The 18,710-nt window shown below is 29.0% G+C and overlaps 1 protein-coding gene across 1 annotated transcript in view; it reads right to left on the bottom strand.

The window, feature by feature from the left end:
* Positions 1-119: 119 nt before the first annotated feature.
* The window catches only part of LOC132927695 (dynein axonemal heavy chain 3-like), a 31,458-nt gene continuing 12,867 nt past the window's right edge, over positions 120-18,710 (bottom strand). Inside the window, exons 34-51 of the mRNA XM_060992284.1 lie at positions 17,851-18,211; positions 17,578-17,726; positions 16,299-16,535; positions 16,047-16,238; positions 15,809-15,970; positions 15,586-15,722; positions 15,188-15,362; positions 14,901-15,107; positions 14,624-14,831; positions 14,313-14,563; positions 14,081-14,238; positions 12,873-13,032; positions 12,622-12,810; positions 9,449-9,657; positions 9,167-9,383; positions 5,632-5,670; positions 5,077-5,190; positions 120-703 (exon numbers count right to left, since the gene is read on the bottom strand). Of these exons, the coding sequence (XP_060848267.1) occupies positions 521-703; positions 5,077-5,190; positions 5,632-5,670; positions 9,167-9,383; positions 9,449-9,657; positions 12,622-12,810; positions 12,873-13,032; positions 14,081-14,238; positions 14,313-14,563; positions 14,624-14,831; positions 14,901-15,107; positions 15,188-15,362; positions 15,586-15,722; positions 15,809-15,970; positions 16,047-16,238; positions 16,299-16,535; positions 17,578-17,726; positions 17,851-18,211 (3,348 nt within the window). The 3' untranslated portion in view covers positions 120-520. The remainder of the gene's footprint in view (positions 704-5,076; positions 5,191-5,631; positions 5,671-9,166; positions 9,384-9,448; positions 9,658-12,621; positions 12,811-12,872; positions 13,033-14,080; positions 14,239-14,312; positions 14,564-14,623; positions 14,832-14,900; positions 15,108-15,187; positions 15,363-15,585; positions 15,723-15,808; positions 15,971-16,046; positions 16,239-16,298; positions 16,536-17,577; positions 17,727-17,850; positions 18,212-18,710) is intronic.

Here is an 18,710-nt window from a genome sequence, read left to right as displayed (position 1 = left end):
ATTTATAAATTATATTATCTATATAATATTAAATAAGATGTTTTAATACGTATATTATAATATATAATTAAACAAAATAATAATAATCATAAAAAAAAATGTAGGTAATGTTGTGTATCTACATTAATATTAACAATGCATATTAATCCTAGGTACTTATCTAGTATAAAAAACAATAAATAGTAGTTGGAATGTACTTATATTCCTCAAATTTGTTACCTTAAATTGGTATTAGAAAAAAAAATTGAAAAAAATGTAATTACCTACTTTTAAGATTACAATACAGCACATTCTTATCTATCTTTAGTAGTAGCAAATATTGTCTTAACTTTTAAAACTAAATATTATTATATTGATGAGTGATGACACATTTTCTTGTGTATTTAAAAAATTGTTTAAAGTATTTCTTGAGGATGTACAAATAGAGTTTAAAGGAATAAAAAGTTATCATTTGAAGATGGACCAGAAAAATGTATAGGATAGCAAAAAAAAAATATTAATATAATTATTTTGTAAATATTTAGTTGTCTAATTGACACAAGCATGCGGTTCCTCGTTTAATCCAATGATCTTTTGGTCGATCAATTAAGAAGTCCATAAACATTACAAAATTAGTCGAATGGCCTGTAGTGGAAAGAGCACCTTGGCGAGCACTCGTCTTGTAGATTGGAGCGTCATAATACGATTTCTTCTCAAACTGCGACTAAAAAAATATGATAACAATATACAACGATTTTTGTATAAAACTATTAATATGAAAATATGTTTCTTGTACCATTATTTTTTTGTGCTTATTGTATTGTTGTTATAAATGTCACTACTACACATAGCTCACTCCATTTTTATGCTTAAATTATGCATATATTCAAATTTTGATTTTTTTTTTTAAATTTTTAAATGTAATTATAGACGATATTTTCGATTATTTATATTTTTCACAACATTTAAAGAGTATCCTGTATTCCTGTGGCGATACCAACTTTATTTTTTTAAATGAGAACATATATGCTTCATGTTTTAAAGCAAAATGTGAATCGGGTAATTTTTCTGAAAATGTTGACATATTATTGTAATCGAAATTTGAACGAAAACTTTCGGAGTTATTTATTATACTTTAAATACTAAGGAATGAAGATAATAGTCCATGTTTTGAAAACTGTCAGGCGGTGCAATATTAATCTATAAGCATTTAGTAATAAGTAGTAATTATTAACGAATAGTTTGTATTGCATACCGAATTATAATTATCGAGCTCGTATCCATTTACAAATTATTTTTGTATAATAGATTATTATCCTTAATTCTTAGTACTTAAAGTAGAATAACTCCGGAAGTTTTCATTCAAATTTCGATTATAATACGTCAAAGTTTTCAGAAAAATTACTTGATTTACATTTTGCTTTAAAACATAATATATGTTCTCATTTGAAAAACTAATGTTGTTATCGCCATAGAATACTTCTAAAATGTTGTGAAAAATCTAAGTACTCGAAACTATTGTCTTTAATTACATTTAAAAATTCCAAAACTCAGAATTTGAATGTGTACATAATTTAAGCATAAAAATGGAGTGAGCATGCTTAAAAAATTGTTATGAATTAATTTAAGGCCCGGTCGCTTGGGGCCCGAGGGTTTTGTGCACCCCTAGTACCCCCGGTAGTTGCGGCACTAGATTTAACCCGTCGTTGGTGATGCTAATATTTTTACACTGTTATTGTCGTGTTAGCGTTTCGTTTACCAATTAAAATACACGTGTGAGCATACAAATATACGATGGTACTGACAAGGGGTATCTATACTCCCACCATAGTAACACCATCTCCCCCTCAAATTTTCATTCGTATAGTAAATGACTTTAATGCATTCTGTAATACAATCAAAGAAGTAACAAAGGGCGAACAGTTTTCTTGTAAAAGTTCAATAAACGGTGTAAAACTTTCTACCCAATCACCAGATTCGTTTTGGGCTGTTATCCAAAACAGTACCAAATCTCCTCTCCCCCTATTTTTATCAATCTGGAACCTGCCCTCAACAAAGAAAATTTTGATCTTAAATCCTTGTTCTACACTAAAACCAAAGTCGAAGAGCCTCGAGTAAACAAACAAACTATCCAATGTCTTCGTTGCCAATGTTTTGGTCATACAAGATCCTACTGCAATCCACAACCTAAATGTGTGCGTTGTTATGATAAGCACTTGACCAACACCTGCCAGAAACCCCTCAGCCTTCCACTCACTAATACTGACGACCACCCCACGAACTACAGAGGTTGTCCAACTCATAAAGAATTCCAAGCCTCACTCCAACCAAGAAAATCATCTAAACGACAACATACTTATGTAAGCTCATCAACTATTGTTCACACTACTTCAAAATCTACGACTCATCAGATTAAATCGTATACAAAAGCAACCACTGAAAATCCAAAAAATCACTCTAATATCCAGCATCCAACAGAACTCAACATTCCTAGGCATTTCTATACCTAATAGGCTTATTGAACTTTCCTCTGTCTCTAAGTATCATCATTCAGTTCTTCTTCGTCGTCATTTCTGTCTTCCACGTTTTCAGCTGCATTGTTTGAATTGATTTCTTTCTCTTCTACTTCATTTATAACATTTACTTCTATAGCTGTTGATGGGTTTGATGACACTGAATATTACATCTCTGCTTAGTGAAATTTCTCTCCCGCCAAAGCATATATGATATCCTTTCGTTTCTTCTGAATATCCAACGAAAATACCTTTTCTTTCCTTTTGATTCCTTTTGATTCTTCGTTTTTCTTTCGGTATATGTGCAAATACTTCACCACTAAATATTTTCAGATGATTCTGGCGTTGGTGTTTTATTGAACCATAGTTCGTACGGTGTTTTTTCATCTTGTCCTGTTTTACCTGTACGATTTATTGTGTACACGACTGTACTCGTTGCCTCCGCCTAAAGGTTCTTACATAAATTTTTACTGTATAACATAGTTCTGGCCACTTCTACAATTGTTCGCATTGATCTTTCCGCTTTGCCATTTTGCTGAGGTGAGTATGGTACACTCGTCTCATGTTTTATTATATTTAACATTTTTAAATACTTAAAACCTTTTAATTATCACCGTGTAAATTGTATGCAATAAGTAGTATAGTAGTATTGTCATACTCTAGATTAGCTATATAGTTAAACATTTTTAAGGAAAGCGAAAATGCAGAGCTGACATTTTTTCAATATTGTGTGCATGCGGCAGTTATAAATATTAGTTATAGTATTATTATAATATAGTTTCTTATAACAGTTGAGATATGCGACCCGTTGCCGATATACGTGTTAGAGTGCATTTTATATTATTATATGGTTTATTATTCAATGTATTAAAATCTTTTTTGTTAATTTAACCTAATATTGATTGGATTACTTTATTAATCTCTTTCTTTCAACACCTTCTTTATAAAATTCGTTTCCTACCAGCCCCTCTATTTTTAATAATAAAATCTTTCTTATGTAATCATTCTTTCGTTGTTTGTTGCGAGGACGAACTCTCACAAATCCATCACATTAAATCAGGTGTCCTTCAGGGTAGTTTACTAGCTCCCACACTTAACAACTTATTTACTCCCGATATACCACATTTTGACCACACCTCTCTTGCAACGTTTGCTAATGATACAGGCAGAATATCAACAAATGTCGACCTAATTGTAGCCTTCTCTGCACTCCAAACACATCTTACTGAACTTCAAAACTGGTTCAATCTGTGGAGAATTAAAATAAATCCGAATAAATCAACAACACATATTACTTTTTCCCTACGACCAGGCTTTGCCCCCCCCCAATGACCCTTAATAATGAGGTGTTACCCCAAACAAAAGTTACCCGCTATCTTGGAGTCTACCTCGATAACAAACTCACCTGGGCCAATCACATAAAAACAAAGAGAAAATCTCTAAATTTCAAACTTCACAAAATTAGACACCTTCTCAAATCAACTCTTCCACTCAATACTAAACTTTTAATCTATAAACAAATTATCCGCCTTACTATGACTTACGGAATACAGCTTTGGGGAATATCTAAAAAATCTAACATTCAAATATTTTAATCCTTTCAATCAATTTGCCTTCACCTCATCACTAATGCCCCCCGGTACGTCAGTAATCTCACCCTCCACTCAGACCTCAATATTCAAAACATATAGCCTACTATACTCTAGCCTCATATTACTATAAGCTATTCTATCAAAACACACTCAACCATTTCAATCCCCTTATATCAAATTTCTCTGCCCTCCAAATCCCTGCAAACCCTTCACGCCGTCTAAAGCGCAATTGGCATAGAGATCTCCTAAACTTATATATGAAAAAAAAAAAATACAACAATAACATACAAAAAGAAATATAAGCAAAACAGTCTAGAATTGTGAAGTAGTGTTATTGGACACCCCCTTCAATCAAGTCCAGTCTTGTAATTTATCATCTATATTACCTATTGTATAAATTATTACAGATTGTATATATTTAAGAAGTACAGTTTAAGACAAAAATAGGAATAGTTAATTGGTTAAAAAAAATATAAGAAAAATTGAATGATTATATAATTTCAAGTTTAAAATTCGTAAGGTTACCACGTTAATTTTATTTTTAGTTTAACATCGACTTCTTTGATATTGAGTTAAGACTATTATTATATACTTAGTTTATTGTTATTATTATTGACAAATATGACAATACATATATATGTATATAGGTATAGCTTATTGATTTAGTGTTATACTTATAAATAAATGTACTTGCAACACAAACATATTATTCAACTACCTTGAATTCTAATCTCTAGATAATATGCATAAGTCTGTATATAATTTGGAGAAAACTGTTGTTGGTTAAATATAATATTATAATTTATAATATAATTGAAAAAGTAATTTTTAACATAGTTATTATATTATTAAAATAAAAGTTCATTAAAGTAAATTTGGTTTAATTGGATCCCTCGGGAACCAATTTGAAAATTGAAAACCAACTCGTAGGATTCTCGTATTGTGTTATATTGTATATATATGAATATATGAGTATTATGAGTATACTGTACTTTAATTCCTGGTTTGAAACAAATTATTGGAAGAGTGTCGAAAAGAATTCTTGGATAGGACTCATTTAATATTTGTAATTCTCGATCCCATCTAGCTCCTTCTAAAAATAAACCCTGTAAATATTAAGCATAAATTAAATATTATAGCTGTTAATGCAGCAATATAATTTTCCAGACGATTAGAAAACTACAGAGTTTAATTGTTACAGTTAATAATTCAAAATATTAATTTTAAATTATGGATATAAATCAGTTTCTAAATTTTTATCGCAATATATTTGGCACACAATACATTATGTATATTATATTAAAAAAGTATACAGCTGAAAACGTGGAACATAATAGGTAGGTCGGTAGGTGTATAAGAAATGACCAAATGGGTGGATCTCCAATATGTGCGTATATAAGGTAATTATATAGCATTTGCATAGGTATATTCATTTTTTTACAATTTAAACATTTGCATTTTGCATTTTCAAACAATTTTTTTTATAAAATTACTTATTAATAGACAATAGTAGGTTAAGTAAAATATTGTGATGTGTGTGTGTTTACCTTTACAAAAACGCTGAATTCTTCAATATCCAATTTGTCCTTTATTAATACAATATTAACGAGAGCATGAAAAATATAACAGGTTGTTATAAAGTATAAAATATAAACTGAAACTAATAATATATCATTATAAAACTAAATTAATCGACCATGATGCATTATAGTCATAAAATTGTTATATGTTGTATTTACAATACAAAAGAAAATCAACTGTTTGTACTCGTATATTTAAATCAAGACTAACATTTTATTATCATCCATATAGTCATATATAGGTATAATAATTTAAAGTTATTAGTGTTAAATAAATAAAACGAATAATATGACTCGATTGTAATAGTAAATAAGTAGGTGTGTAACATGTAATTGCGTATATAATATATTTGGTATTCTATTGTGAGTATTGTTGCAAAGTGCAATAAAGAATAAAGATGTTGTTATGTTGAATAATCTCTATGAACTATAAATAATTAAATATGTAATGTTCACTTAATCACTTAATACAAGCAATACAGCCTTACAGAATATATAAGAATTGTATAAACTTACTATTTATAATCAGGATTTTTGGTCTGTTAAAAATGTAGAATAAGACCAAAAAGATGATAATTTAAATTAACTTAAATAGTGTAGGCATATGTATATTAGATAAATGTAATAATATAACTCAATTTCCGCGTGAAATAATTATCTATTCACATGCCAAATTTACATCACACGGATAAAAAAAAAGTGAAAGAATTACTTGTATGATACAAAAAAAAATGAAAATATTCATGAACACCCATGTTTACAGTGTTTACACCACATTCCATAGCGGCGATCTGACGTCATAACCGCACACTTGCCGTTCATAACAGCTTATTTTACACCGTTCAATAACGCATAAATATATTCCATTATTAAAAAAGGAAATTTAAAAGGTCGTTAGTTCAAAACAGCAAAATCATGAAATTGTTTTTCATCTGGAAAAGTAGCCATAACGCGAAGAACGCCTTAGGAATCAAATGTGATGGATGACGCTAATGGTAAATAAGGCGAACCAAAAATAAGTTGTAACCATAATCCAGATTGTGAATTTTCGTCATTGTAATTTTTTTTTTATACTGGAATGGAACTGATTTTTCTGTATAATCCCGAAAATTTTATTTTTATGATTTTATGATCTTGATTAAATATGATTAACTGGTGTGCGGTACTAAACGATATAATGTTATTTCAGATAAATGTATACGTTGTTATTAATATACATCAACGTGTGCGGTACTGAAAGGTTTGATTTGGGGAAAATATGCGGGATTAAGGTATAAAAGTGTGCGGTTTTGAACGACGACCTTATTTTGAGTGTCCATTTCATAAGTACAATTTAGGCATCTCCCTCTATTCCCGGCAACAAAACGAGTGTTTGTGCACGAGCTTTTGTCTGCGAACATTATTCGACCCTTTCACCAAACCATAATGCGCTGCCGTTCCGATAGGTGTCCGGCCGTCTTTTGCGTCGTCATCGCACCGGTCAATCAATCACGTATACGTCAATCAGTCCACGATATCAGATATATCATATATCGTCGCGTTCGGTACACACCATACGATACGTGTCAAAAGACCGTCTGCGTCCGTCTACCATTGCGTCGCGCACTCGCTTTTAAAGCGTCGCTGCGGTAGTGTTTGCGTCTATATTGTTTTTTTTTCGCAGTCGACGTTCCGTCGTTTAAAAGGCTCAATCGTTTGTCTTGTGACGTGTCGTGTCGTTACTCGTGTTATTTGCAGTGCATGTGGGTTGCTCGTTGTTCGCACGCGCGCGCAGTAGTGTATAGGAATACTCGTTAGCGCCCTTGGCAATCTTAGAAAAAAATCACCCTTTGAAAAACGAAAAATGTTCGCAATGTACGCGTTAATAACAATAATTAATAGTACAACGATTGGACAATTTGGAATTTTCCTTATGCCATTTTCATAATATTTCGTCATTAGATTCACACGTACCTATAGTGTGTATAAATAGACAAAATCATGTACATTTCAAAATGTATAATGAAAATAACGTCGATTTTTAAGGTAGAATAAAAAACATAACTTTCAAAGCAGAATTTCGCGCCTCTTCAAAATTTGCGTCTCCTGGCGTAGGTGCACTTTTCCATGCCGTTGGTACGCCACTGCGCACGCGCGTTCCACGCAAGCTCATAGTAATCGCGCGTTGTTTGTTCGGCTCGTTTCCCGCGCCAATTACATTGGTTTACACGAATATCTCCGTCCGAGAGTTCGCGTGGAGTGGTGGAGTCCGTTCACGTATTTTGTCTTCTCCGAGTTCTCTGTCAGTCCGCGTACTTCCGCCGAGAGTGGTTCAGTGGTTGCGACTCATCGTGATACTTTCGCCTTCGCGTCATCAACCAGTGTTCGCGGTTGTTCATATAGCGGCGAGAGCATTGACCTCCCCTTTCGTTGTCGCTACGCCGAAGTTCGAGTGTCAGCTGTCCTGCCGTCGCCGTATCAGTTAAGGACATAATTTTCCTTTTATTATAACCATTATTTGTATTTTATTATTCACATTATATTCATTGTGACCCATGTGTACGGTGGTCTGCGCGTCGTATGGATAATTCGGTACCTACTTACAATCTATACGGCCTGATATATAGTGAAGACATTATTTGCAACTATGTCGAGTATCATCATTAATCATTATTGACACTGAATGAAACTAGCCGTATTGTATACACGTTTACCTTTTTACGACGAACGTTCATGAGATTATAAGTTCATAATATATGTATAATGGGGCGGTGGTCGTTTTGGCGAAAGTAATAGTTTTTACCAAAAAAATAATAGTCCGTTTGGGCGACTATCATTTGTACCGTTTCGGCGAGTGAAATTGTTTTTACCTATACGAGGTAAAAACCTGGTGACAGATACGGATGATATCGTTGCTAATCATTATTAATCGCTATTATTGAAAACAAGATTACGATTCAGACATGATTTTGTTTAATTAATTGTTGAGTATATAATATTATAAGCATTTTCATACAAAGCCAATAGACTACTTTAAAATGTAGGTACTATTGTACTAATTATATTATATGTAATTTTATTTATTATTTCTTGACTGTAAGTTACTACCTACCTACATAATAATATTACTAATATCTATACTAATATTTTTTTTTAAATAGGATTCATTATTAATTCTGTTTATTTTATATTATTTTGTTTAATTAATTGTTGAGTGTATATTATAAGAATTTTCATACTTATTCGCCCAAACCGGCCATATTTTGGGTCGATATTCCCAAACAGTCTACGCGACTACGCCCATATGTTTCTAATGGGGAGAAAGTGCTTCCCCGAAACAGGTGTTTAAGGTTGTATGAAACATGTTTTCTTTTTTTAACACTTAAATATACTTATATATATTTATATAAAGGTTGTATTATACAAACAAAAAATGATACATAAAAATATGAATTAAAAATTTTCAATGTGTGATCATCTATCAAATATACAAAGTACATACTATTAAAAATTGTATTCTTACCCGATAATAGACTTCCCATTCAGGATTGTTCACCAATTCAATTTTTGATTCACATATAGTTACATCAAACTCAAATCCAAGTTTATTTATAGGTATTTTGTTTTTACGTGAAAAATTTTGTAACACACCCGATAAGAAAGACTGTGTAAAATAAAAACCAGAAAGCCAAAATACTTCTGGGATGCCATTATCTAGCCAGTCTTGTAAGAATTTTAGTCTATATAATCATAATTGTAAATTTATTTATAACTATTCAAAAATACAATAAATAAAATGCATCACCTTTGTAATAAATCTGCTACATAACCACCTAATGGTTTCAAAGACGGGTATGAATAATTAATCCAATTTGCCGGTACTCGTCCAATGACTAGACTTGTATGTAATTCTTCTAAATCAGAAGACATAACAACTATACCTTTAATAGCTTTTTGCACTTCCTCTAATGATTTTTTTATAACTGACAATAATTTGTTGAAACGTATCAATTCCTATGTAGAATATGGTAAATGTATTATCAACTTGTGTAGATTTGTAATTATAAAGAATCATTGTATAAAATATTAATATCTTGTAAAAATATTCTTATAATTTGTATTAAATGGAAATACAAATAATACAATACATACATTTAAAAAGACTTTAAAGAAAATTCAAAGTAGGTTTTGTATTTATGCATTTAAAAAAAAAAGTCGATATCTTGTATAACGTTATTCGATATTGTCCACTTCAAGGAGAATTACAAATCATTTATATATACTTTTGGCTACAACTCGTTTGCGCACATTTACCTTTTTTACATCTCGTTTACGCAAAAATACACAACTCGATTGCGCACATATATTTTGGCTACCTGTGACAAAAATCACTATATTGTCCGAACTCGTTTACGCACACATTTTCTTTCTCACTTTAACAGGCTTAGGACTGTCTGTTTCAAACTTAAATTTATTTGTTATTAATTTGTTTGGTTTTATATACAAATCGTTTTCTGCACTATGTTTAACAATACTTCTGATTATTTCTCTCGTCATTGTTCGATTATTATACTCTTCATGATTATGGGAATTGGTTACTTTTATTATTTTATTTAATTTATTAACAAGAACACTTGCAGGAAATTTTTTATTAGTACATCTAAAATTAAGATTTCCATTCATTAAAACACGATACTCACTAATATTACATATTATTGCAATATTGCTAATCGTTATTAATCACTATTATCGAAAATAAGATTACGATTCAGACACGCTGTCCAAGTTGTACATAATAACACTGTAGTGTGCTATGTGTAGTGCTCAACGAAAAGAAACTATAAAAAAAAAAAAGAGTTTGTGCAAGAAACATGGATTAAATATGAAAGAGAGAACATTAGCCAATTAGAATACATAAAACATTTAGGTTTAAAATATCAGGCTAATAAATTACTTTAAACTGTACCTATATAATAATAATTATATTATATGTAATTTTATTTATAATTGTTGACTTATTATTAATTATGTATGTGTTATATGATTTTTGGCTGTAGATTCCTTATACTTTATATGATTTTTGACTTATTATTATTAATTATTCATATTTTATATGATTTTGTTTAATTAATTGTTGAGTGTATATTATAATCATTTTCATACCGCTCAAACGGTATTTTTAATTGAATAATTCTCGCCCAAACGGTAGTTTTAGTTGACTAAACCTTACGGACTATATTTTGGGTCGATTCGCTCAAACGGTCTACGCCCCTTGGAATGCTGGAGCCAGAGCTCACTCTTAATTTAGCGGGGATGACCCGTTTGGGCGCAGTATAAATAATTTACCTGAAAATTGTTAACACGTTTGGGCGCAATAAGTATTGCAACTAGTAATTGAAAGTCTTGTGTAATCTAATCTAATAAGTACTCAATCGTTAAAAAAATTAAAAAAAAAAATTAAATTAGGTTTTTTAAAAAAAGTTTTTAAATATTTTTGGAAGACTATTGAGCCAACCTCCTCGCGGTGTCTTCTGTGTACGCTAATCGGCTCAGATTTAGTAAAATATGTTAATATATACAAAGAAATAAATGCGCCCAAACGTACTATTATAAAGGGAAATATTACGCCCAAATGTGTTATGGATTTACGCCCTATAGTGCTCTGTTTTGGGTAAATGCGCCCAAACGTATTTCCCCCAATTTAGCGTTACCCAAAATCGTTTAAAAAAATCAGTTAGAAAAAAATATATCCATAGGTACCAAGTTCAAAAACATAAATATATATATTAACAAATATAGGACCTATTTAAATTTTAAATACAAATACTTTTCTAATTTATTTTTCTTCGCTTTATTTATTAATATTTCTAATAAATTTCTTGTTTAAACTTAATAATTAAAGATAGCGTCTTATTTGAACTACTACCATGGCGTAGTATGAACCTACTAGATAGGTGCCAAACAACAAATTATAAAAAATATAATAAAATGTACTTATTTATAAATTTGTAGAATATCGTATGCCGTGTATTAAAATATAATTAATTAATTAATTAAATTAACCTCAGTATATATAATATAACTAGGGCTGGGATTTCGATGCACTTTCAATTGTTTTCAGAGGTTGCTGTACGATATTCGCCTGGTCACAAATCCGTAACACGTACTTTTGAATGAGAATAAGAAAATTTATTTTGTATTTTTTGATTTTATTGTCATTTTCTTAATTTTATAGGACATTATTGGAGTTTTTGGGTCCAAAAATAAAACTTTAAATTTTATTTTAAGATTTTATACGGTAACGCGAGTTTTATATAAATTTATATAGGTATGTATATTTTTGTATAAAAACAATAAAGTAGGTACCTACTCGTATCTCATATCGTAAAAGAACTTAAATTTACGAGGTGGCAAAGAATATTTAGAATTACTATAATATATTAATCTATTTAATAATCTGTCAGAGCAATATAATCAATACTGACATCTGACGATATCGTTCATTGCAAGTTATTTTCATTAATTAATTTAATCAAATATCATTTAAAATGTATACCTTCTAAATTTATTAAATATAAAAACAATTTACTTGAATTTTTTAATGCATTATTTAGAATTTTTAGAGTATAAAAGCATTTTTTTAAGGGTTTTATAGGGCATTACATTCCCGGCCCTAGATATATCTAATATAAGTGGTAGTAGGTACTTAACACGTCATACATAACGTACACAAAAATACAAAACTCGTTACGATGACCAATAACACTAATTTGTAGTTTTTTATTCACTTCAAAATATAGGTTTTATTTTGACTAATATAATACTATACCTATAAAGTATAAAATTACAACATTTTATTAATTTTATTTCCTAGTAACTCAAATATTTTATGATATAGAAATAATAATTATATATTATAATATGAGTAGAGTATAATGGAATAATAGTATGTATTTTTAAAATAAACAAATTAAATACCTGTTGTAGAACAGTATTCATCGATTGTTCATACTTTATTGGATATTTTTTTGTTGCTTCAGTTATGTTAAATAAATCTGGTATATTTTTTGCAATGTTACAAGCTAGCTCTGTCGTTTTTGCATCTCCATCTTCATCGCCACCTCCCACAATGATTTGAGATTGAGTTAAAATGGTACCATACAGGAACTATACAAATGTTATTGTTATAAAAAATGAACAAATATAAAAAAAAAAAAAAATTAACTTACCGAATTAGTTTCATAGTTATTTTTTGTTATATCAGCATTTTGGTGGAGTCCAAATACTTCCGGTTGTGGATTTATAGGTAAAGATTTAATATATTCTAAACACCCATTAAGGGAAGTGTCTTTGGGTATATAAAACAGCCCACTCTCCGAAAATGTATATCTAATACATAATTATACGGTAAACATTAAAAATTAAGAAATATATTTTTTAAAAGATAGACAAGTGGGCGTATGTAAATTGTTACAAAAACAACTGCCCCAAAAATATATATTTATGTAATTTGTGCACATCTAAAAATTAATTTTGGTATTTTGTGCCACATAAAACTAAATAAAAGGGCGTTATGTAATTTGCGCTATCTTTTACCTTTAAAAATTGCAGTTTACGCCACTTTTAAATATATATTTTTCCAATTATTGATCAATCAAGTTAATTTTAATAGTTAAAATTATTAAAACTAGTATAAAATAAGTAAAATTTCGGTTATTAAAAAAATTTATATAAATCAGTCATACTAGTATACGTATACTTTATTTAACCTTTTGAGACAGCAGAGCCGATGCGATATCGGTTGGTATCCAACAATTGAAGTTAAAAGTGTGGCGCAGATTTAAGATTATATATTTTATTTCTTTTTCTGACGTGGCGAAAATTACCAAAGTTAATTTGTAGATGTGACGCAAAATATATACGTACTTAAATTTACCTATTAGTGGCGCAAATTACAAGTAATAAAACTGGCGCAAAATACCATTTCCTAGACAAATGTGTACCGCGTCGTTGTACATTAGGTGTCGAGTGAAATCTATATAGTATAGTAGATTGGGAGTGTAGTGGATTTTGTTATACATATTTGAATTCAATAACTCATAGATTCTGAGCTATAATTGTCCAAATTTTGTCAACCAGTGTTACAAAACAATTATTTTAATAATAATATTGGATTTGCTTAAAAATCCCCATTTTTCCATAATTTGTTATTGGTTTATCTCCGATTATATAATAAAAAAATTACTAGGAATTTTTAATTTTGACCTCTTTAATGTACAAAATAGATTCAGTTTTCTAACTAAGACAACCCACAAAATGAAAATTTTGAATTGATTGTCACTTAATTAATTAATTAATTAAAAATTATTATGGCAAATGTAATCCAAGAACTACAGAAAATAAAAATAAAAAGTTATATTAAATTATATTTACTTACGGATCGTTATTAGTAACATTTGAGTTGAAAAAAATTGACAGTAGAGATGTCAACAAACGTCTATCCTTATCGTCAGTCACTCGACCACCGTAATTACATTCACCAATTAAATAAAGTAATGCTTCGTATGGAATTTCATCATAATCGTTTAAAAACATCTAAATACAATTTATTTCTATTATTACTAGTCATAATTTAATATAATAAGATATGTAGGTAAGTTATATAATACAGTTAACTGCATCACGCTGATTTGAAAATCCAAGTCGTTAAATTGATAGGGAATATTCCAACCAAGTGATCCAAATTTTCGACGTTCTTGAATGATTCCGTGGAAAAAACATAGTGAAAATAGTAATTTTTCCAAACCTAAATGGTTCTTACAACTGAGGTAGAAATCTGGATCATTAATGGGGTTAGTTGTATATGAACGCAATAAATTTTCACCAAGACTTTTCGGAGCTTCGTTTATCATTTTAATTCCTAGTTTTGAATTCAATGTATGTAACAATTATTGATTTTGATCATTGAGATTTAATTTACCATTCTGTAGTATAGATACAGGGAAATCATCAGATGGATAACTTGTAAGCCAGAGACGGAACGATTGATGTGTACGACTAGGTATAATATCTTCATCACAAATGCGATCGAGCTCTTTCATCCAACTAACAGCCAAATGACAGTTTTGTAATACAACCCATTTACCTTTTTCTATTCCAGATTTGATCATGTTAGCAGCTATTGGACCCTATACATAAGTTATGTTCCCATTATAATACATTTTAAAATAAACAAATTCAATTATCATTTATATTACTTGTCCTTGACCAAGTGATATGGTTATTAAATCTGTCGGACTAATTTTTTTGTCTTCAGAAAATTTAATCAAACTTGACATTGGATCCATTCCAGTTGACAATATAAAAATCAATGGACTACAACATGTTGAGTCTTTATATGAGTCCGCTAAGTCAAATGACGGTGGTTCGACGTATTTCTGTCCCATATTACGAACAATATATTGCTAAATATTGTTTAAGATGTTAATTTAATAATTTCCAGAGAGTTAATAAATAAATAAATAAAATATAATATAATATATACTTGAATAGCTGGAACCACTTTATCGAAACGAATACACTTTATAATTACAAGTTTTTCAATGCCATCGATATTTTCAAAAGGCTCTGGAAAAGGTGTGTCTTGTGGATTATTCGAATCATACCATATGTTCCACTCATTATTTGAATCAATAATTGATTTGTAGAACTGATTTAATCTAAAATGTATAGTTTAATGTTATGATTTTATTTATTTATATATTCATTTTTCTTTTTATTCATCAAGCATAAATTTATATTTAATACTTTTATTTTAATTCTAAATAAATTTTAAATATTTTAAGAAATAAAAATATTCGAAGTACTATTTAAATACTGTTTTATAATATTTGAGTTTAAAATACAAATACAAATCAAATGTATCACTATTTTATTTTTTACCTTGGCAATTGAGATGCTTGAATAATTTCGGCCCATGATTTATCACTTAACCATTTAGAAGCTGGATTGGGATGTTCATTAGTTATCCCAGCTCCTTCAGTAAGGAATAATGTAAATAATTCATCGTCTAGTAGACCCTGTGACATAATATTATTAAGAATGAAAATACATATTAATGTATCGTTTAATTGTATTGTTTTAACTGTATTATTAAGCATATCACCTTAGACCGAAAAATTCCAATTGTTAAAATAAATGAAAAAATTAATTTATCTTTTTGAAATAAAGACCTACAGATGTTTCGGTAAATGTTATAAGTGAAAAAATCATTCAATATATTTATTCTTTCGTTAATGTCATTCGATTTTTCACTTTGTACGATTGACTGTTTCACAAAACATAACAGCAATAATTATTTATTATAATTTATATACTAAATATAATTTATAACAATGATTTACCTGATAATATAAGTTAATAAACCAAGATAATGAATATTGATACATTGGATCGATATTATTTAGATCAGTGATACAGAAAAATAAAACCGAAGAGTGGCTAGATACAGGAATATAAACATCACGAGCTACATCAATTTCTTTTTCAGTTACAATAGCAATTTCTTGCTTCAATTCAATATCAGCTGATAGTGACTGTAAAAATAGTTAGTCAATATAATTTAGACTTTTAACGAATAAAGTGATTTAAAATACTTTTGATGAAGATAAAACTTTTATTGCTGATTCATCCTCCAAAATATTTCCCTCGGATGAAGAGAGAACGTATAATATCTTGTCTTCAATTTCTTTAAGTAGTTTATTATTATTAGCACTTTCAACAATTAATTCATTTTTCTTTTCTTCTAACTGAGGTCGCTCTTTAGCTACAACAATTCCTAACAATTGATCTTGCAGTCCTTGTTTCGTGATCATAAAGTTTAGTAATGTTACCTAAATTATACAAGTATAATTATTTTTTAAAATTCAAAAATATAGTTATGTTTTATCATATTATTAAAACTAAAATATATATTAATTCTAATATTTGTATACTTATTCTAAAGCGTTGGATGAATTTTGTTTATATAAAAAAAAAATCATAATACGAATATATTTTATATTTAGAGCGGAACGATGAACATATAGATTTAATTACGATGTGTATTTCTAATATTTTTTCTTGTATTTGTCATTGCTTTTTGAACCAGTAAAAATGCTTTGATTTTCAAATACAATATCTTTTTTGATAAAATTGCTGGACCTCGAAAAAATAAAAATAAAATAAAATTATGGAAAAACGGACATTTTTACGCAAAACTATTTTTTAACAAGATCAATTGACAATTTGTTATTTTATTATAATTAAAACATGAAGAACCTTAGAAACTTAAAATATCCCATCGATCGCCAAAAGTGCCCAATGGGAAAGAGGTGCCTGAGATTACCCCATGACATATTCAAAATATTTAGATTACGTTATTATTGCATATTTATATCACATTCCACGAACTTATTCACACGATTCTACAATGATCAATAATACTAAAAGATATAAAAATATACTATATAATCATTAATAATATGGTAAATGCTATATTTTGATCAAAAACCTAACCTAAAATAAATGAATATAGTGGCAATATAAATGTATCTTATAATTATTATTAGTTAGATATACCAGAATCAAATCTCCGCTCAGAATCATTTTTCGTATGTAATTATATATTATTTATTCAGTTCTAATTTAACCAATGCGTAATACAATTGTATTCGTAACTTATTCAATTACGCCACGACGAGATACACTCTTACTGTCAACAGAGCAATTACCTATTTGCCCACTTTTTTGGAATTGTAATTGACATATTTTATACATTTATCAATTTAATGAAATTAATGCAAAATATTAAAAATATTAGCCATTAGGTAAAAGTTACTAACATTAATCGTTGATTTTTTTTACTTAGCCTAAATCTTTGACAAATTAACCTACTTTAACAGAAATGTCTGGTAAATAATGAGGATTTCGAAGTCGTGTTGTGATGTAAAGTCTAAACGAGTGATTATATTCCAACAAATTATCGCCAAATCTTAAGTAATCAATTCCATCTTGTTTGTAGATATTTCTGAGTAGTACTTGGTCTATAAAAAGTAACAACATATAGTAAATAAATAGATTTCTAATACATTTTTTAAAAGAATTTTAATTTTACATATGACGTAAGCCATAAAATTAATATAATAATTAGTATACTGGTAATCATACCGAGAGTAGCATCGATGTCTTCTTGTACATTTTCTAAAAGAATCGGTAAACCATGTTCGATTGCTGATTGTATGGAAGTCATATAATTTGGATTTGATAGTTTAACTATAGAAATATTGTTTTTATTTTCCATAGTTTTTATCCATTTATTTGCTTGACCTTGGGGATCAATCATTAGAGGCCATCTCGTACCACTAAATACAATGATTCCATTTTCAACTGAAAAATTATCAGCTGGAAGTCCATATAGATTCCATTCCCGAATTAGCATTGGTTCTCCTAATGTATGAATTAATGAAAACTGTTTCGAACACGGAATATTCATTTCCAAACACCTTTGGTTCCATTTATCAATAAGTGCCTGGACATAATTTTATTTTTATATGTAAATATTTTAAATAATAAAATCTAAACTTATGTATAGCCCACTCACTCAACATTTACCGGGAGTAAACTTTAAGATATTAAATTTAATTAATAAGTAATTTTAGGCTGGATCTTTCAAAATTTATAAGTTCTTCAGAGTTAAGCGGTAATCAAAATAACCTTAAAAGTTAAAGAAGGGGACAACTTCATATAAATCCCCAACTACTGTGTTGAAATTAAATTGGACAAATTATAAGTTATTTATCTGGTTTTGTAAGTAATTGTATGTTGTTTTTTGGAATCGACAATTTGAAGCAATGGCCAGAATAAGCTGAAACTAGTATAACTTCGCATGAACCTTAAAGTACTACTGGATCACCAACCAATAATTACTAATAAATTAATCTTTTTTAACTTAAAATTTGTTTGTTTCATTTTGGACAATGTTGAGAAGGGAGAAAACTTCAAATATATAAATTTCTAATGTCTAATAC

The sequence above is a fragment of the Rhopalosiphum padi genome, chromosome 3, assembly GCF_020882245.1.
Source record: "Rhopalosiphum padi isolate XX-2018 chromosome 3, ASM2088224v1, whole genome shotgun sequence".
Classification (NCBI taxonomy): Eukaryota; Metazoa; Arthropoda; class Insecta; order Hemiptera; family Aphididae; genus Rhopalosiphum; species Rhopalosiphum padi.
This window is presented reverse-complemented; position numbering and strand designations above follow the sequence as displayed.